Here is a 23,110-nt window from a genome sequence, read left to right as displayed (position 1 = left end):
AATGACAGCAATCATAAGGACGCCATATTAGTACGAGAACCGGGAAGAAAAAAAGGCAGATATCTCACCCCAATTTTTGATTACTATAATAAAAACTATGTATAATTACTTGTCAAAGTTGATGAGTCTGTCAAGAATAGTTAGGGGGAATAAAAAATAGCGGCAGTTTCAAAACCTTAAAAAAAATATTTTTTTATTCAGAACTCTATATCTTTAAAACTACCAATAACGATAGAAAATCTAAAAGAACATCATTTAAATTAAAGTAAATTTGCTAAAATGAAAACCCTAATATAGCTATTTAGGTTCAATAATTCTCGAGATATAGACTTCAAAAAAGCAACATTGCATAAGAACCTACTGAAATAAAATTTTAAATTTATTTTGAAATTTATAAATAAATTTATTTATTTTGAGAAATGTATATCTCAGGAACTATGTGACGTACAAATGTCTATTAGCAATAAAATTAAAGCTAGTTTAATGTACTATTTTAATGATATGTACTAGTTCAATGAAACAGCCGCCATTTTTTATTCCCCCTACCTATACTTGGCAGACTCGTCAATTTTGACTAGTAATTATACCTAGTTTTCAATTAATTAATCAAAAATTGGGGTGAAAACTGCCTTTTTTCTCCTCGTGGGCTCTTGTACTATCAGTAGTTAGCTAATTTATTTTGAGAAATCTATATTTCAAGAATTATGTGACGTAGCACTCAAATTAAAGCTAGTTAAATTTACTATAAAAAAGTTAATTACGTTTATCTTTGTAGGAGTAGTAGTTTTTATGATATTTGACAAAATAAATTCACAAAATGTTAATTTCTTGTTGTTTGTATAAAATTTTTGATTTTTGAAAAATATATCTCTAGACTCATAAGACGCACATATGTTTGCCAACACTCAAAACAAAGGAACATTTACTTACTATAAAGTAGTTTATAGCTCTAATCTTCGTAGAAGTAATAGTTTTTATGATATTCACATGTGAATATAAATTTGGCTAATGAAAATATGTCCGAACAACTATAAATCAATTTATTTTTGTAAATTTCATGAAAATTACTACTCCTGATAATAAACGTCATAAACTACTTTATAGCTCATTAAGCTAGCTTTAATTAGAGTGCTAATAGAAATCTGTAAGTCAAATGGTTTTTGAGATATAGATTTTTCAAAATAAATTCACTAACTACTCATCTTTCAGTACGTTCTGTACAACATTTTTATGAAATATTGCTTTTTAAAAAGTTATATCTTCAGAACTATTGAACGCAAATAGCTCTATTAGGGCTTAAATTTTAGCAAATTTACTCTAATTTATATGACGTTCTTTTAGATTTTCTATCGTTTAAAGATATAGAGTTCCGAACAAAAAATTAATTTTTTTTAAAGATTTTGAAACAGCCGCCTTGTTTTATATCCCTTACCTATACATGGCAGACTCATAAATTTTTAGTAGTAATTATACATAGTTTTCATTAAAGTAAACAAAAATTGGGTTGAAATAACTGCCTATTTTCTCTTCTTGGGTTCTTGTACTATATGGATCAGTACGTCTGACAATAAATAGTAAATGAAATACCGATCAGTAATGCTCTTGTGCAATCTCTATTTATTATTAGGTCATTATTTCGGCTTTCGGCTGTAATAATAAAGTGAAACACGCGGAGCCTCCCCTCCACTTTCTCAGAGCCCCCTCCACTTGAAATTTAGAATGATCGAATGCTAAAAATTTCTCGGTGACTCAACTGTATTGCCCCTTTATGATCAATCTGAATCCATCTTTCCCTTCATTCCCACTGACCGTAGGGATTCGTATCGTTGGGGATCCCTAATGATGGAAAGAGCACTATATATCGTCGCTTTGCTACGAAAAGTCAGAAAATTAAAATTCATTCATCAAGGTTATCCGCATATTTTCTTATATATTTTATTATTCTACAGCTGGAATTTATTCCAGATGCCTAATGAATGAGGCGTTGACTTTTATTATTTTTAAAAAGGAATACATTTTTTTTTTTTTTTTTTTGGACTTACAGATTCAATAATGGCACATCTGAAAAAAAATGTTTTATTTTTTATTTACTATACCTTCGAATTCCTCTCGTATCCAATCTTTACAATCCAAAATCCTTCGTAAAATCCTCAATGCTCCTTATTTTGTTACTAATAAAACCATCCATAAAGACCTAAATGTTCCTTATGTAACCGATCTAGCCCGAACCCGATATTATTCCTTCCATAATAAACTCCCTAACCTCCCAAACCCACTAGTTTCTAACCTTGCTTCCTCTTCCATTCCTGACAATCCTCCGAGGCGCTTGGCCTCGTGATCTTATATTGTAAACTGTTTTTAGAGTTCTACTACTGGGTAGTTTCTCTACATGCTGTATCATATCATTATGTCATTATGATCAAATTTAATTGTTGTATTTTTTAAACAGTTGTAAATATTAATAAATAAAAAAAAAAGTTTTTAAAGTGATCAATAAAATACAAAATGGTAAAAAAATTTCAAAACATCCAAAAATTTTCGTTGATGAACAGTAAATTGATATATTTCTAAAAATACTGGTTTATTAAACTAATGGTTAATTACTGTTCAGTGAATGGTTAAAGTGAATATCCTGAGTAGAGTCTTACAAAATACGAAAACATCATTCATATGGTTGTTTCCGAAAGACTGAGTATATTTCTGAATTGCTGCCTCACTCCGTAACTATTTTTCTATTTTAAATTTTTTTATTTATATTTTTTAAAATATTTTTCGCACTTTTTAAAATATTTTTCGCTAAGTGAAATGAAACAGGGCATATTAAAGTGCTATTTAAATGTTAAATAAAGTAAAAAATCATATAACATCAAGGATATCTACAATCGCAATTCTTATGCAGTGAATGTACACTATATGTAACAAATTCAATTAATTATTCATTGAAAATCTTCAATTCGTAACACGAACACGTCTAATTGACCACTTGTTTTATATAGTTTTATTTCTATAATTAATTAGTAATCGTTACGAGACTACTCTGCAATTCAAATAAATACAACGGTCTATATATTCCTTATGCAACTTATTGAATGTATGGCGTTGTTGATGCAATATAATTGCAGAATTCCTTCCTTAATAATCAGTAGGATGGGATTTTTATACAGGGTGTTTCAGGATTAAGTGGCCAAACTGAAAATATGAATTAAGGACCTAAAAAAAAACAAAAAAAAAACACCATATCGGCATATTCACCATTAATATAAATTTAAGGCATACTGACGAGTACTCTGCAAAATCCTCTTAAAAACTGGTAAATGTTATTGACAGTTCCTAATGCTAATTCCAAATAGTATTAATCCTTATGTTGCCAATAATTTTTATACTGTTAGAGATAAAAGGCCATACCAGTATTCTATATAATCCATCTCCTAAACAAAGTGTTTGCGGACATACCTCCACTTTACACAATATTTAATATGAATCTTAATGTTTACATTTAATTAATAAAGTAGTTAGAACAAATAAATAGGTTTTATTTATTTTATATAACCTAAATAATTCATATCAATGAAAATCCGTAGGTGTGAATATCTCCTAAACAAAGCGTTTACGCACATACCTTCAGAGGAAATTTTTTCTTGTTTTGAGGGCCTTAGTTCATATATTCAGTTTGGTCTCTTAACCCTGAAACACGCTGTGTAATAAGAATATCGAAATATTGAAATAAAAGTATTTATTTTTAAATAAATATATAATAAAATAGTAGAACTATTTAATATAAAAAAGATTTTAACAAGTAAATAATTATATTTAATTTTAATGTTTTTTTAATTCATCGTACTAATTCTTCATTCAATTTTACAGGATAACAAACAGACTGTAAATAAACCCTTTGAATTTCTAAATCACTCAAAATTTTAGCACAAGTACACCATTTTTCAATAGCTATACATTTCAGTTCGTAAATTAAGGCAAAAAGGACTAATAAAAATTTTGGATATTAAGTAAACAATCTCTAATAAAAATTTCGGAAATTAAGGCAATTTTGTGGAGTTTTTATAGTAATATTTTTGCAATTAGGTACTGCGCATGAACGATAAAGAATATGACTCATAATAGATAATTGCTTAAATGACAAACAAATGATATAAATTAAAATAACACTCGCACTGAATAGATATACATAGCGTTTGTTAATGTTGAAATGATATCATGCCAGTTACTGTTAATGCATAGTTTAAGACAAAATAGCAACTTTATTAAATAAAAAAATAAGAAATCAGGGAATTATCATTATCAAATAAGCGATATAAGATACTTTCTAAAAAAAATCGTAAAATACTATATATTTCTATGAAAACATCATCTAAGATGAAAAATAATTTTATAGTTGAAACGTTCCTTATCCACTTTTGCCGTGTCCTACAGTTGCATGAATAATTCATAGGTAATATCTTCATCTGTTCCTGGTAATCGCAGGTGAAGCGTACCAGGCAAAACCTTAACCGTGTTTTCAGGAATTCCCGCAAGGAAATCCAACTCTATAAGAAACAATCTTAATTGTTTTGTTTTGAAGGATATATTTTAATCTATTGCTCACAGAGGATTTTTTTTTTACATTTTTCTTTAACACAAGACAGAGATAAAGCAGGTAGGCTACATCATAATCTATGAATAACTTTACATCACGAATAGAATATTTCTTTACACACCATTTCAAATACCATTGTTGCATACGGTAACTAACGCTGATATTGGATAAAAAACATAATTAACATTAGTTCTTCTCAAATAATCATTTATATTAATTGATTTCAGAGGTAAGGCACTACGCTAATAACTCCAAGGACATGGGTTCGAACCCGGCTGTGGTAGATAATTATATTATGTTTCACTGTAGCCGTGAGTCAGCCTCCGGGATCCATCTAACCCCATGATACTGGCGAGTACCCTTAATTAGGTAAAAATCTGGCTGTCGAGCTTGATTTTGGCAAAATCACCTCCTAGCTCAACCGTTGGCTAGAATATGAGCCCTAAAAGAAATATTTACGTTCAATATTTTTCGAGATATAGCTTTTCAAAAAGCAACGTTTCGGAAAAATGTATGGGACATACTGAAAGATCAGTAGTTAGTGACTTTATTTTGAAAAATTTATATCTCAAAAACCATTTGACGTACAGATGTTTATTAGCACTCAAATTAAAGCTAGTTTAATGAGCTATAAAGTAGTTTATAATGTTTATCTTCATAGGAGTAATAGTTTACGTGAAATGTGCTAAAATAAATTGATTTATAGTTGTTCAGACAAATTTTCATTTGCCAAATTTATATTCATATGTGCAAATCATAAAAACTACTACCCCTACGAAGATAAGTAACTTTTTAGTTAGTTAAATTTCCTTTATTTTGAGTGTTGGCAGACATGTGCATCTTAGAGATCTAGAGATATATGTTTTCAAAAATCCAACACTTTATACGAACAACTAGAAATTAACATTTTGTGAGTTTATTTTGAGAAACATCTTAAAAACTACTTCTCCTACAAAGATAAACATAATTAACTATTTTGCAGTAAATTTAACTAGCTTTAATTTGAGCGCTGGCAGACATCTGTGCGTCCAATGGTTTCTGAAATGAAGATTTTCATAAATTAAACTTACTGTCGGAACAACTATAAATCAATTTATTTTAGCAAATATTATGAAAACTACTATTCCTACGAAGGTAAAGGTCATAAACTTCTTTATAGTCTATTCAACTAGCTTTAATTTGAGTGCTAATAGACATCTGTACGTCACATAGTTCCTGAGACATAGAATTCTCAAAATAAATTAACTAACTACTAATCTAGTTACAAGTGTTGATAATTCCTCAACAATTTAAGTCCATAGCATTTGTTCGAAAAGATAATCAGGTATGATGAAAAGTGGATTGTATATGACGGCAGGCATCGGTTTGTTAGTTTGTTTTAGTTTAGTGGCGTCAATCATCACTGGTCATCAACGCCATTCATACCCCATTTAATTGTGCTTATATTTGTTCTATTATATTTATTTTTGAATGTGATTATTTATTATTTTATTTATTTATTTTATTATTATTTTTCTCCCGTTCAATGTTATATTTTTGTCTAAACCTGCGTACCCCCATATATTTCAACCTCGTTGCATGAGAAAATATGAAATGAATCTTTCACGGAACGCTCCATTAGGCATAAGACAGAGAGAAATCATAAGAGAGATTTATGGCATGCCTACAAACCAAGCTGATTCTATCTATAGATTGCCCCCTTGGAAATGCCAGTCTTACAAAATAGATCGAACTATGAAACGCCAGAACCACGACTCAAATAAAATTAAATTCTTAAAGAAGATATAAAAATATTCAAATTAAGAAATAATTTACACTAACGGCTCCAAACAAAATGAAAATGTTGGTTTTGCAATAATAATACATGGGACACCCAAAATATATAAATTACCTACATACTCAACAATATTTACATCTGAACTTCAGGCGATTTCAACAGCACTTCATTTTTCCATAGAAATTGAATATTCAAACATACTCATTTGTACAGATTCAATGTCTGCACTCCAGAGTCTATCAAACTTCAGTCAAACCGGACTTACGATAGACATAATTCACAACTATATAGCCATGCTAAAACATCTTTAAAAAAGTGTATCCTTTCTCTGGACTCCAGGGCACTCAGGAATACCTGGAAATGAGGCAGCGGATAAAGCGGGTAAAGAGGCTGCTACAATGAACGTTCCACCACTCCAAATTTACGAGCCGAAAGACATAAAGGCATTTTTAAGGAACTGAATCCGAAAAAGTTGGGATTCAATGTGGACTGACGTACCACTCACCCATAAGCTAAGAAATATTAAAAAACACACAAAATGTGACAAGTGTTATAAGGGGAAACAGAAGAGAAGAAGTGTTAGTTGCAAGAGTAAGAATAGGACATTCCAAATTAACACACCTCCACTTAATCACAAAAGAGGACCAACCTAAATGGAGTGGGTGAGCCTCGTGGAGGTCCGAAGTGCCCCTGAGTCATAAGCTCATGTCAAAACGGAACAAGCATTTGGCCAGGTGTAGTTAAATATCAACGGAAGACCAGAAAATGTCAAAGTCAAATTTGCATCCAATAAAAGTCAATAAAGGTATCGAAATAGTAAAAGAAAACTATTTATTGTTAACCAACGATTCACTCCAATTTGCAGGGATTTGTCAAGGCTGTCAAATTGAAACAAAGATGTTAACTGGCAAAAAAAATATTTGTTTCAGTGTGGTGGTTAATGGCACGAATAAATCATTTCTCCTTCTTACCCAGAGGTGAAACCATCAGATCCTACATCTTACTTCAGTAATATTGGCATAATACTTGTCTAAAACTTGTCAAAAAACTTCTTCACAAAGCCCTGAATTTTTATAGAAAAATCTATAAAACAATGGGAAAATATATAAAAAATTAGAGTAAATATTCTGAATCAAAATATATTTTTTTATTATCATTTCAATTTTTTATTTGCACCTGTAAATCTCGTTTACAATCAGGAAATAAGCTGTACTATTCATGCATGGCATGAGTTGGCATGCGGGAGACAGCATCCTGACGTTAAGTAAATTATTTTATTACGCTAGAAGGTCCCTCATCCAACTCCTCTTCAGCCTACACTAAATTACGTCAGGGATGTTATGTGTAGTCATCTGTCGAATAAATTTATTGAAATGTTACAGTTAGAATGCGTAGGTCGGTGTGAATGGTCACTGGTGAGTTCGTAGCCAGTATTAAAAATTGCGATTGAAAATTTTTAGCTTCTGTCTGATGGATAATTATGAACGTTACTGTAGTATGGAACCTAATTCTCTCAGTCGGAAATTTGGCGTTTTAGGTTTTGTCTTGACGTATGGGCCCCATGTCAACCTTCTGTCATATAAGTCCTAAATAAGTTACAGTGTTTGTCCGCGGTGTAGGGTGATTGTCAATATAAACTGAAGGGTATGTTCTGTGTCGTAGAGTAAATGTGACATACGACTTGGCGTGGTTAATCTTAATTTTCCATCGTATGCACCATGTCTGTATCTTTTTTTTGTTTTTTAGTCTATGGTGTAGTGTTAGAATGATCTGTAAAGGGTCTGTGTTTCTCGAAACGATACCAGTGTCGTCGGCATACGTCGCAGTTAGTATGAATAAAAATGTATGTAATGAAAAATGATTTCATAAAGTTGTTTTAGTGAATAACCTTTCCCACCTAATATATGAGCAATTCAATTTTGAAAGTGGCGTAAGTCCATATTTAAAAAAAAAATTAGTCAGCTACCTTAATAGCTACAATTTAATTTTATCTGAATCAATTCGTTACTAATATATTTAAAATCATTAAAAATGTTCAGCCCAAAAATTGAATCGATGAAATTCTTTAAATCAAATTGCACACAGCACAATAAACTTTATGCTTTAGAAATTTTGACCAGGAGTTTTGGGAGCTTTTTAGGTTATGGTGCATTAAATTTGTGGACTTAAAAATTAAATTCGGACATAGTAAAGAATAATTTAAGATATGTAATAAGAAATTATTTATTTATAAAAGATTATTAGCAGTTGTTTAAAAAAAAAAAGGAGCAGTTTTAATATTATCTCCTCATGGATTGTTTAATAATAGCATTGCTATATCTTCAGTCAGCAAGAATTGATCTGATAACAGGTAGGAAACTAATTTCGAGGACACCATCTTGTTTGCAATACTACGTATGCGTTATTTGATCAAAATAGGAATACATTTTTTTTAATTTTTATACGATTATAATCTCGAGAAAGGTTTCTTAATGTAACTAGACTATTTAAAATTAAAATTTTTCAGCTTAGTCCATTGTTTGTTACAGTGTGCGTTCGTTGCAAAATCAATGTGGTGTTTTTATTTTAGAAAAACGACAGTCAATAACTCTAATGGTAAATTTCATGGTAGAAAAACTTAATTTTTTGATAAATGAAAATTGTGAAACTTTTAAGTAAATAAAATGAATTTTGACTGTATTTAAAAAAAAAAATAGAAAATTAATTTGCCTGGATCTCAATTTTTTTTTTATCAATTACCTTATCATTTCTTAAGTTATAGCGGAGAGTAAAATAGTATATATAATCGAAATCCGAACATTTTGTACAATGTTTATTTATTCAATAATATTTGTAACATCTTCATACAGTTGTTAATAATCTGGATTATATTTTCTATTTAAGACACACAGCATATACAATAGACTATAGAGGTGTTGGATTTTATTATTCAAAAGAGTAATTTATCACTAAAATGACTATATTAAAAAATACCTCACATATAATAATTCACATATATTTATTTATTTATTATAAACCAATTATTTTGATGAAAATTAAAATAATTCAGAATATAGACTTAGCTGATTAGGTAATAAAGCGCCTTCATTGATAAGAATACACAACCAGCAATACTACAATGCCATGCAGAAACGGAATAAATACGAAAAGGGGCAATGACTATAGAACATATTTTCTACAAGCAATATAATATATTGAATTTATCATATAGTGTATATTTGAAATATATATAATATATATTCATTGTGTTATTTACTCCAAGGACCTGGGTTTGAATCCGAGTGTGGCAGATAATCATTTTCTGTTTCATTGTACCCGTGAATCAGCCTTTTGGGTTTGGGAGGCCTCCGTGGTCCACCCAGCCTCAGGAAGTGAGAAAAATCATGTGGTCGATTCTAACTAAATCATCTTCTTGCACAACCATTGGTCTAGTTACATTACTTCCTTACAAAGATCTGCACCCTTGACCGTTCATGGGTTGTAGTGTTGCAGATTTTTTTTTTTTTTAATGTAATATATATTTAATATGTATCGGTATACATGTTTTTCTTCCTTTTTTTTTAATATCAGACAATTAATTTAAATATTATTTTTAAAAATTAAGACTATTAAAAAATTAGCTGCCTATAATTGTAAAGAAATATTTAAAATCATTCAGTTAATTATTTATGACTGTTTGAGAGTGGTTTATTTCATTATTAACATACACAATTTTGATCCATATTCCTCTCAACTTTTATTCTCAAAAAACTCTCCTACGTTTCGGCCCTGAATTTAAGGTTGTCTCCTTGAAAATGGCCTGAGGGCCGAAACGTTGGAGAGTTGTTTGAGAATAAAAGCTGAGAGTAATGTGGATCAAAATTGTGTATCATTCAGTTATTTAAGATTTCCTTTGGTAAAACTAAAGTTAAAATTTAAATACCAAAATCCAAAAGAATATGCACCGAATTTTGTGAATATGAACATAAAAAATAAAAATTCAAATTACTATCCTCCATTCGACCCATAGTATTAGTTAGCTAGAAGAATATATAAAACTGCATATTTTTTTTTCACAAGCTATTTATTTAATCAAAATATGATACATTCGCTTCAATATGCTTTTCCCAGAGAGACGTTAAATCAAAGATGCCTGTCTAAAAAAAAATCTTATCTTTAGAACCAATAAATTCAGATATCAAATTTTTCAGGCAGACTTCATTTTTATAATGTTTAGCCCGTAAAAGCGGATCTAAATGTTTAAAAAAATTAAACTCGGTAGGCGATCTGGTGAATAGGCTGGGTGCTGTAAAACTTCATGTTTCAATTCATTTAATGTCGCAACTGTTTTATGTGATGTATGCGGTGGTTTTGGGTCTTCCTCGCGGTTCGTTTTGTAATGAAAAATCACCAGAATTTTTTCAAACTAACACTTCACTTTTCGATCTTTAACAGTATTCTCACAAAACGCCTGGTTTATATTTCGTAAAGCTATGCAACAATATTACCAAGTTTATGCTCATACAAAAAAAAAGTACCGGAATATCGGATTTTATGGGCAGTACGGCTATAAACGCAGAAGAAATAGGCATGACGGTTAACCAGGGAAAAACTAAATACATGCGAGCTGGACCTGGCATAGTGGCTGCTGTTGGTAAGGAGATGAAGATGGGTCCATCTACGTTTGAATGAGTTGATCAGTTCACTTATCTAGGCTCAGTAGTCAGCAGCGATAACAGGATCATCCTGGAAACAAGCTAGCGCCTTATGAAGGCCAAAAGATGCTATTTTGGACTCAAGAAGCACTAGAGTAGTCGAGCTGCCACTGGCCGCACCAAATGGCAGTTCTACAAGACACTAATCCGGCCAGTCCTCACTTACGGATCGGAAGCCTGGAGCCTGACAAGTGCTGAAGAAAAAGAGATCTTCGTCTTTGAAAGAAAAATTCTACGCCAAATATTTGGCGATGTCAAGGTAGGCGAGAAGTGGAGGAGGCGAACCATCAGGGAGGTCTTTGAGCTGTTCGGTGAGGGTGATGTGATGCGGCACTTAGGCTGGGGAGGCTTCGCTGGGCTGGCCATGTCGTCGGATGCCAGCGGTTGAGATCCCGAGGAGGTTGCTGGACTGTAGGCTGCATCGGACCAGAGGAAGAGGTAGGCCAAGGCTTAGATGGGAGGATGCCGTCATTAGGGATTCCAGAGAACTTCTGAGTATCCGCAACTGGAGAGCAGCCGCACAAAACTGAGCTACATGGCGAAGGCTCATTGAGGAAGCCAAGGTCCAAACTGGGCTGTAGCGCCACGGATAGATAGACTATAAAGGAGGTTATGCCAAAAACAAGAGCGTAAAGAAAACAGGAAGATAATATTTGCATTTTTAAAAAAAATCTGATATTTCATATGCACCAACCTAATATTCTGTAGGGCCGCCCATAGCTCAGTGGTCAAGACACAGTCTTACCAATTTGATGTCTATTGGCGGTGCCGGTTCGAATCCGGCCTGGGACGTTGACTTTTTTCATTGAGTGGCGGTCCCACAAAATGAAGAACTTTGACCCCCAACCCATGGTTAGGCAGTATAGGACTCCAATAGGAGTCTTGGCCGAAAAAAAAAAAAAAAAAAAAATATTCTGTAGATTGGTCTGCTTTATCTACTTTTGATATTTTCAAAAGGGAACTAACGCGACTGCAAAAAATGTCAAACATGAGATTTGGACGGTAATACTTGTTTTGAGTTCGCCTTAGTAAAACAAAATGGTCCAGTGACTAGCTTAGCTCAAAAACAAAAAAATCATAAAAAAACTGAAATTACATATTTTGATAACGTCGACTTAAAGGAAGTGCCACTTATATATATTTTTATATATGTATATATATTTTTATTTAATATATTTATTGAAATTCAAAACTGTACGTTCTAATACATTCAGTAAATTTGATCTCAATTATAATGGAGGGATACAGGCGTGTAGTGAACTATCCATTGGTAGCAGTCTAATGACGTTTTTACACTAGCAGGGCTCGTAGCCACCTTCTTTTTAGGCGCTGGAATGGAAGAGGATACATGAATTAGAAGGGTAGTACTAATAGGGTGCGACTTTATAGAATCTAATTTTCACATTTTTTTTCAATTTTCTCAAAAATGATTTTAATTTAACTCACCATGTCAATGTAGAATTAAATACTGTTTAATATCATCTGGTCCTCATTGAAATAGTCTGACAGGGTGTTTTTAAAAAAAACTTTCCCTTAAGTACCTTCTTAATTGGATTTGGATTTAATTGGATTTTCTACTTAATTGAATTTATTTTTAGTTCAATTGAATCTTGCGTTAATCTGCGACCAGCGAGGTGCTGCAGCCTGGTGTTCATTTTTGGTACTGGTACTCATTAGAAGCTATAAACTATGAGTTGATAATGTGTGTTGGTGAAGGTTTATTTTTAATTTTTTTTTTTTTTCGTTACTTTGATATCATGATTTAAAAACGGATTTAGAGTAACCTCTTTTTCTACATTGTTAATACATTTGAAGAGAGGGCTGAGGAAATTAGATCTTTTGGAAAGGGGTAATATCTTGTGAAGGATTTTTTTTATTATTAAAATATTACATACAATTACATTCTATATTATTTACTCATTACTAAACCGTTCCCACGTTGCTTTGATTTGATATCAATTAATAAAAATATTTATTTATAAAAAAAACCAACAGAAGTTACATGATTACAGTCTATTATAACAGCTACTTTCTTGTATGCGTGGTCAGCGTTTATAGTAATATTGAGAATACTGACTGGACAGCAGTATGATGTAAAGGAACCCCTACATGCTCAATCAACAATAATTACAGTAAATACAAAAATAAAAGGTTTAAATTGCAAGATTAAGGCAGATGGATTATGGATAGCATTCTGAAAAGTCTGCCTTATCCTTCAATCTGAGCTTCTATTTTTTATTTTACTGTCAATCCGATTGACCATGGTCCCTTAAGATCCTGCTAAGGATGAAGCAAAAGTACATAAATGAATATAGAAATAATAAATGCATTTTATTTTCTTCATCACAAACGTCTTCTGTAAACAATCTAACTTAAAAACAAAAAATAACAGATATTCAAAAGTCTTATTATTTTCTGGTGATATATTGACACTAAACTTGACTAAAAGATTAAGTTTAGAAAAGTGTCAACTCATCAGTTCATCGCTTAAAAATTATGGTACAAAGGGGAAAAAAATCTTAAATTAATACCATTTATGTATAATTATAATATAAAATATTTATAAAATAATTGAGAAAGTATATTACACTTTATATATTTATGTAAGTTTAAATTGAAAATATAATTTTCAAATAAGTTGAAGACTTAGCTGAAAAATTTGTAGATCCAATTTGCATACTTTTACTTTTTTACATAGGTATCAAGGAATGTTGTTTTACTGTCCAAAGAATACATATTGACATAAATAAGATAAATGTGTGCCACGACTGACGTTATATGACGTATTGTTCACCCTGTTAACGTTTACAATCAATTCAAAATGTTATGTTACGAAAAATCGTAAAAAGGACATCATTGAAAGGATATAAAACGTCTTGCCTCATTGAGAAATTAGAGTTATCAAAAATAAACGATTTTCTAACGAGATAAATTTTTGAATTTGTGAAAAATCTTACAAATTCCTCCTTGATTCAACTTACACCTTTAGGAGTATACTCAAAGAGGGTAAAAGTTAAGAGATGATTAAATTTTCATTTTAGATTTAGTGTAAGTTCAATCCAAAAAGGTGTCTCATTACCTAGTTATTGATTGGAAAATATTCCGAATTAATATAAATTATAAAATATTGTAATAGAAACCTCTTTAAAATGCAACTATGCTGTAATTCAAGCTTTAGCAAAAATATTTAATCATCAGAAGAAGATCAGGAACTATGAAAAACAAAAAATTGTAAGACATATATTTAAAAAAAACTCTACTAAAAAGTATTATAATATCCCTTTTGACTTTCCACTCGTTTCTTTGGGATAAGCGAACTGCACTCAGATGGTATATAATACATGTGTAAATAGTATGGTATCTTAAAAGTTTTAAGATATAATATCAGGATATTAATGATGATTATTTTAACGTTATAAGTTAAACACTTAACACTAAAACACATCACAGTCTCAATTCCTGTACTGCGAAACTTTCACTTATCTTCCCAGAGAATACATCAAAATTCAGATTACAATTAATAATTCGAGTCAAGACTCTTTAACTCTCGAAGAAGTAAAGAAGGGTGAGCATAGCAATAAAGCCGACGAGGGTGGCCATGTAGTTCTTGATGGAGCCGTTCCCTTCTGGACGGAGGACCTCGAAGAAAATGACGAAGAGGAGGGTGCCGGCGGCCATGCCTTGGAGGATGAAGGCGGTGAGCCCCATTGCGGTGCCCCCAGAGAGGATGATGCCCATTGCTATCCCAACGGGGGTAGCCAGAGTGAAGATACTGATGAGTGTGGTGGCGCCCCAGAACGGAGCGCTGGAGAGTTCGGCCCCGATGCACAGGGCGATCACAGCCTAAGCAATGAAACAGAATTATTATTATATTTACTTTTATTATTTATTTATTGCAATTTACAACTAATAATAAAATACAAAGTTAAATGTGATAATTTATGAATTAGAAAACATGATAATATCCTTTGCGGCCATCTTCTTTTCAAAAGTCTCGGAAAGTTATCAAGGATTCTTTTGAATAAAAAGTTAATAACTAGTTTTGTGGGTAAGGATTTTGGAATTAAAAGAACTATATATCTATTTCGGGCCAAATCTGCATCTAATGGAATATTGTGGTCACTTTGTGACAGCAAGAAACACTAAGGATTTTATGAAGGATTTGGGAACTCTAATTCGTTCAGTAGATTTATTTTTTGCACGGTAAAACTCAATTAATAAAACTTATATAAATGCGGACAACCAAAAAAAAAATGTATAATTAAATAAATAAATATATATATGATATAATATTATTTTACCTTATGTGCGGCTATAGCCCCAGTCAAGATCCAGACTTGATTGGAATGCCCTTCAAGTCCAACGGCCAATCCCTCGAAGACTTGGTGCACCGATATAGCCAGCGTGATCATAACTGCTCTCAGTGGTGTGCCCTCAGTCCAGAGGGTGTTAAATTCACTAAGAAAATAGCAATATTTAATAAATTTTAAAAAAATCACTGGTTTTAAAAAAATACTATCTTTCTACTTGTCCTGGGCAAAAAGTATTTTAAAATACTTTATCTACCAGGTTACTTGTGTTTTCAAAGTATAGTTCATATAATTGAATACTGTGACAATAAAATTAATAATCATATTACTAAGGAAAGGTTGTTATATTTAATGATAATAATAATGTATAAATGTTGTTATACACTTTATAGGTTGGAAATACGTCTCCGAAAAATAAGAGTAGTAATATTGACGTATTATATACCGTTGGAGAGCCAGAGATTTTAGAAATAACAATATTTATAATATATAACAAATAAAGTCATGAAGGTAATGGATTATGACGAAAAAGCATAAATAAAAGTTCTTGTCTTCACGAGTTTGACTGTGTGGCCCATGCGTAGTGTGTCAGTTCGTTTCAATACTATATATATTTTTTTAAGCATCATACTTATTACATAATCAATCTTTTTTATTTTACTTAATCTAACATTTAAGTTCTTCAGTTGATTGGATAACTTCCTTAAATCATTCTTAATATTTTCAAAATTGATTTTTTTAAAATTTAGAGGATAATATAAATATAACTGTTTTAAATCGAGCGAAGATTGATATCAGCTCAAATTAGACTGGTAAGGCAAAGTTATGTGCTGCGCGCATAGCACCGGAATTTAATTGAAATGAAAATAATAATTCAATCATAATAATAGTGTATAAATGTTGTTATAGACTTACTAAAAAATTTTGCGCTATCCTGATACTTCTCCTTACTGTATATTCTATATATATATACATAGCTTCGTGAAAGTAAGAATTGTTTTTTGAAAATTTTATTCAATATTATTTTAAGTTTGGCTCAGATATTACATATATTCCGCTTCCGACGCAACGGCATCATTTTATTTTATTTTTTCAATTGCATCAATTACATAACAATTTATCGTGAAATAACAACTGTTTTTTAATCAACAAATAATATTTTTGAAGTATTCGTAATTAATTAATATAATGACCGATACATGAATATCTTAAGTAAACACTTCAACACTTCAGAATTAATTATATTTTAATAATACCTATTGTCAATTTGATTATTAAAAGATATGCGCATTGATAACCTAAATAATTATATCTCTAAAATCAAATTTAAAACGTTACAATTGACTTATAGATGGGAAAAAAAAAAAATATGTGTACCAGCACAACCCATAAAGCGTCATAGTACAAGAGCCGGGAAGAAAAAAAAACAGTAAACTCACCTCAATTTTTGACTACTTTAATGAAAACTATGTATTATACTAGTAGTAGTATCAAAATTGACGAGTCTGCAAAGTATAGGTTGTGGGAATAAAAAATGGCGGCTGTTTCAAAACCTTAAAAAAACATTAATTTTTCATTCGGAGCTCTATATCTTAAAAACTACCAACAACACTAGAAAACCTAAGAGCACATTATTTAAAGAAGAGTAAATTTGCTGAAATATTAGCCTTAAATGAGCTATTTACGTCCAATAGTTCTCGAGATATAGCTTTTAAAAAGCAAAATTTCTTAAACATCTACTCAAAAATTAATAATTAGTTAATTTATTTTGAGAAATCTATATCTCAGGAACTATGTGACGTACAGATGTCTATTAGTACTCAAATCAAAGCTAGTTTAATGGACTATAAAGAGGTTTATGACCTTTACCTTCGTAGGAATAGTAGTTTTCATGATATATGCTAAAATAAATTGATTTATACTTGTTCGGACAATACGTATGATTTATGAAAACCTTCATTTCAGAAACCATTTGACGTACAGATGTTTCCCAGCGCTCAAATTAAAGCTAGTTAAATTTACTATAAAATAGTTAATAATGTTTATCTTTGTAGGACTAGTAGTTTTTATGATATTTGAGGAAATATACTTACAAAATATTAATTTCTAGTTGTTCGTATACAATTTTCGATTTTTAAAAAAATATTTCTCTAGATTCATAAGACGCACATATGTCTGCCAACACTCAAAATAAAGGAAATTTAACTTAATATAAAGTAGTTTATAAGACTTATCTTCGGAGGGGAAGTAGTTTTTATGATATTCACATATGAATATAAATTTGGCAAATAAAAATTTGTCCGAACAACTATAAATCAATTTATATTAGTAAATTTCATGAAAACTATTACTCCTATGAAGATAAACATCATAAACTACTTCATAGCTCATTAAACTAGCTTTAATTTGATTGCTAATAGACATCAGTACGTCAAATGGGTTTTGAGATATAAATTTTTCAAAATAAAGTCACTAACTACTGACCTTTCAGTACGTCCTTTACAACATTTTTATGAAATGTTGCTTTTTAAAAACCTATATCTCGAGAACTATTCAACGTAACAGACTCATCAATTTTGACCAGTAATTACACATAGTTTTCATCAAAGTAATCTAAAATTGGGGTGAGGTAACTGCCTTTTTTCTCCTCTTGGGTTCTTGTACTATCTGTGGTTCAACACTTCAGTACTGTACAGTACAAAATATAGTTTCTATAATAACGGATATACAAAGGTTTGTTCATTATCACGTTCCATCACCAGATTCTTTCCCACTTTATAGAGGCTGAGTTTGTTCCAGGAGAGCTCTATGACTCACAGGGTTGACTCACGGCTATAATAAAAGAATAAATAATTATCTGCCAGCGCTTCGAAACCGGGTCCTATAAACTAGTAGCATAATACCTTACTCACTGAGCCACCCCTCTCCCTAACTAATACATATATTAGTTTAAAAATTTTAAAACTACTTTTCTATTAAAAATTATTTTTCAATTTTGTTTACGTAAATTGAGTGTATAATCGAACATCATTTAAAGTAGTCTTAATTTGATAAAATGTGAGCCCTGATAGAACTAACTAGGAACCTTTAATAGTTCCCGAGATCTAGTTTTTTAAAAAGCAACATTTCGTAAAAAATGCACTCACTAGTCAGGAACAAGTTGACGTACATCAGTCAATTATTACTCAAATTAAAGCCAAAATGCACTATAAAGTTATGAAGTTCATCTTCGTAGGAGTAGTAGTTTTCATGATATTTGCTAAAATAAATTGATTTTCTATTTTTCGAACTATTACTTTTAAACCAGCTTTAATTTGAGTGCTGACAGATATATGTACGACTAATAGTTTTTGAGATATAGTCTTCAATTTTACAATTCTAATATTTAGTTTAATATTGTTTTCAAATTTACTCTTCTTTAAACGATGTTCTATTAGGTTGCCAAGAATCATATGTAGTTTTAAAGATCACTGAATGAAAAATTAATTTTTTTAAGTTTTGCGACATCCACCATTTTTTATTCCTTGGTAGACTCAACAATTTTTACTCGTAACCATTCAAAGTTTTCACTGAATTAACTGGCTCCTCCTGGGTTCTTGAACTATTTAGACGCAACTTGAGAACAATAAGTTAGATTATTTTTATAATATTAAAAAAAAAAATCTCTACCGCTACAACCCATGAAGGATCAGGGGTTACCAGACCAACGGTTGTGCAAGGTGATTTGGTCAGAAGGCTCGACCGCCAGATTTTTAACCAATTTATGAGGGTGAGTGGACCTCAGAAGGGCTCCAGAACCCACAGGATTGACTTACGGCTACAGTGTAACAGAAAACAATTTTCTATCCAGCTGGATTCGATCCCGTGTCCTTGGAGATAGTTGCGGTGCCACCGCGCTCCCTTCAAAATATTAGCCAAGTCATAATAGTGAAAATATTAGACAATTAAAAAAAGAATAACATCAAATTTATCTAATCCAATTAAATTTACGATTGAAAACTGATTACAATAAGAAGTAAAGGTGTACGAACAGTGTAAAAGAAATGTTTTTTACAGTTCATGTTATGTTCACATACGTATGTAGACATATTTCCACATTTTATTTTATTTTTCAGTTTAATTTTCGATGTTTGCTGGGTGCACCAAAGGCATGCTATGATATCTCGGAAGTACAATCATCCTCGAACAACAAAGAATATTTATAAAAGCAACGCACCCTTTTGCCACTAAGATCACGTAGGGAAGATTACAAGACTTGCAAGGGTCACGTCCGAAGACCAAACACACAGAACAACTTGTTCTTCCACTTCTTGCAGAAGGCACGTCTTGATGCGCGCGTGGGATCTAACAGGAAAAGTTAGAAAAAATAACAGCGTTTAATATTTCAAACTGAGGAATCGACATTTCAGGGATTTCAAAATGATTTATACATTGGCTAATTTAAATCATATTTTCAAAAATTCTGGTAAGGAGAGAATTTAAAGGTGCCTCTACAACAATAGCAATTTCAAGCGTGCGCAAGTGCATGGATGGATTATATAGATTGACTTCTATATTTTTGCGAACTGTTGAGTGTCGGTTTTTGGGCACAAGTGCGCTTGTACTGGATCCACACGTTTGTTCTCCGTTTACATTATTTCAGAACTGCAACAGATGAATATTGGTGCTCTCCGTGTTTTAAATAATTAAAGAATTTTCCCAACCTATGAATTCGATAATTAACTCTTGTTTAAGATTTTATATTCTAAAATTCTAAATTCGGTATAAATACATTTCTAATAATTAACTTAAGCAGTTTATTTTTTATTTAACATAGTACAAACATATATTTATTAATGGAAGATTATTGATTGACCGTGTGTGAAGATGAAATGAATATGGTCCGGGTGCTGTCAAGAAAAACTCAAATAGTAGAAATATACTAATTTAATGAGCCAACGTTTCGCCCCACGTTGCAGGGCTTCTTCAGGGCTAAAAAAGATACAAACACATAGTTACAAAAGGAAAACAAAAACCTAAGTGCAAAATAACAGGGGTATAAAATGTAAAAAAGTAAGATATAATAAGAAAAATTAAAGCTAGTAGATAGTAAATGTAAAGGGTAATAGTAACAAATGGATAACAAAATACTAATTTTTATTAAATTAGTATATTTCTACTATTTGAGTTTTTCTTGACCGCACCCGGACCATATTCCTTTCATATATTTATTAAGGCATTATATATGTAAATAATTAAATAAAATAGTTTCAGATAAAAATTCAATACGAAGGTTGAATTTATAATATTTATTTGTAGTATTTATTTATCATCTTCAGCCTTTATTGCTGACATTTACGTTTCCTTTTATCTCATTTAGTTTTCTTTTGTTCTTTTTTATATTCAAAATTAAGTAAATAGAATGTAATAGCCAAATAAATACAAAATTATAGAACAAGCGTGTGGTTACTGACGTTTGTAGCTTCCTTTATTAAACAAGCATTTGTACATTTTTTTTTTATACGTTCCTACCAATATTCGGACGCAAGCTCACCGTAACATTTCCTAAATAAAACGATAAAAATTTGCAAATGAATCTGATTTTATTTATTAAATTTTAATGAAAGTAGTAAAAAGGATTCTGTATCTAAATTTTCCTAATCCCAAGTGAAAAAGTAAAAAAAAAAAAAATTAAAACGTCAAAATTTTCAAGTATTTAAACTTGAAATGCTGATAATCTGTGAAAATATGGAAAAAAATCTTCAAATATCTGTTATGCCTCTTAAATCCGAATAAAAACTTTACAAATATAAATTAACGCTTCGTTCTATAGATTTTTTTTTTAAATACTTTATTTATTAATAGATATTACAATCTGCCATACCGTTGTGGGCAATAGGGAATAGTGATGAATGATCACATTCATACTAAAATAAAATAAAATAAGAATGGAAAAAAAACAACATAAAAATAAATAAAATCTCTCTTAACATATATATGCAAACAGAAGGATAAAGAAAATGAACATAATCAAACTATGTGCATGAAAAAATAAATAAATAAAATAAAATAATGATAAAAATAAAAGAATCTCTAGTGACATTTACACTCCTATATAAAATATTTATCGACCTGAGGATCCCTGAGCCCACTCTATCCTCCACGTGTGAGGGGTAGAGCAGAGCCTATAAGATCCCTCTTGCCGCATCACTGGTAGTGAGCCTCCACTGGCTGAGCAAGTGCGCTATATATATCTAAATAAAATTTTCAAAGTAAAAAAAAGGTGTCTTACAAAATGGTTGAAAAAAAAAATGTCTTTTAAATAGTAAGTTGATAGTTTGTTATAATTGAAAAAGAAAATTTATAATTTTATCAATTTAAAAAAAAATTCCATTTAATTTCAATATTTTTATTTTCTTATAATGCCTACGTTTCGGGCGTTGCCAAGGCGATCTTATTTATATTATCACAGCTAACAGTTGCCATTAAAATGTTGTAGGCTATTCAGCCTTTGTCAAAATATATCTTAGTCAATAACCTATTACCATTCACTATTTAACTTATTGTAATTTTATTCCGATAACACTGTCCACTATTATCCTTGAGAATGGCCGAAACGTAAGAGTTATAAAAAAAATTGATGTTGTGAGACTAAATGAATATTTTTTATTATAATTGATAAACAAATCTGTCTCAAACAATAAATTAATTTATATATTGTCAATTTTTTCGGACTTATGATTTATCACAGCACAAGCGACGAAATTAATCCTAAATTACGTAATTAAAAGTCAAAAATTCTCTTAACATTTTCTTTGAAATTATTTCGTAGTAGTTTAAACTGAACAAAATTATAGACCCCAAAAATTAAAAAAAATAAAGTGGATAAGTGGATTCCAGATATGTGGGAATTTACTAGGTAAACAAAATGAAGTATACAGCGCCTATAAAAAATAAATAAAAATAAAAATGAATGGTAGATAAGCCGTAATATACGATCTGGAACTGTTTATAGATGAGCCCATTGACCCAAAAGTGACACCTAGATTACATTGAACCCTGAGATCCTCTTACGGAGATAGGATAAACAATATTATCTCAGCTTGCAGGAACTAGAAAGCTGTCGCTATTATTTTTACAGATAGAGGCTGAGAGGAACTTAGCTGTTGTAGTAATTCCACTTCACCATGTAAACTAGTTCTTGTCAACTGCTATGGATATCTCGCACGACAATTCAAAGTGTGAAAAGGATTTAATGAAAACAATAAATAAGGAAATGTTACTCATCAATTATTGGGGAAAAGAATACATCAGCACAATAATAATAATAATTAATAATAATAATAATAATAACAACAACAATAATAATAATAATAATAATATGAAGGCCTAACGAGCCCGAAGGTTCGATGCCGATACTGTGTACCTAATGTACTTACGTAATATAGTTAATTCTGTTCGATTGTAACCTTTCACTTTTACATTTATTCAAGTCAACTGTCTTATTTCCTAGAATCATCTATTATTATTTCTTTCCTTGACCTATATGCAATAATTTACTTCATTTTTTTTTATCTTTTCAGTTTTCATAAAATTTCGTTGTAAGTAACCCTCGCAGAAAGGAACAGTCTAAATTTCGAAATTCTAGAAATGTAAAATTACCGTCCAAATTTAAAAAAAAAAAAAAATCATATAAAATATAGATAAATAGAGAGATGATATTTAACATAAATATTGGATGATTTTAATATTTTTAAAG

The 23,110-nt window shown here is 30.7% G+C and overlaps 1 protein-coding gene across 1 annotated transcript in view; it reads right to left on the bottom strand.

The window, feature by feature from the left end:
* Nucleotides 1–13,374: 13,374 nt before the first annotated feature.
* Nucleotides 13,375–23,110, bottom strand: part of LOC106685107 (zinc transporter ZIP1) — a 21,271-nt gene continuing 11,535 nt past the window's right edge. Inside the window, exons 2-3 of the mRNA XM_014427620.2 lie at nucleotides 15,364–15,520; nucleotides 13,375–14,905 (exon numbers count right to left, since the gene is read on the bottom strand). Coding sequence (XP_014283106.1) covers nucleotides 14,603–14,905; nucleotides 15,364–15,520 — 460 coding nt within the window. The 3' untranslated portion in view covers nucleotides 13,375–14,602. The remainder of the gene's footprint in view (nucleotides 14,906–15,363; nucleotides 15,521–23,110) is intronic.

Source organism: Halyomorpha halys, unplaced genomic scaffold, assembly GCF_000696795.3.
Source record: "Halyomorpha halys isolate HHAL.00 unplaced genomic scaffold, Hhal_1.1 Scaffold658.1, whole genome shotgun sequence".
NCBI lineage: Eukaryota > Metazoa > Arthropoda > Insecta > Hemiptera > Pentatomidae > Halyomorpha > Halyomorpha halys.
This window is presented reverse-complemented; position numbering and strand designations above follow the sequence as displayed.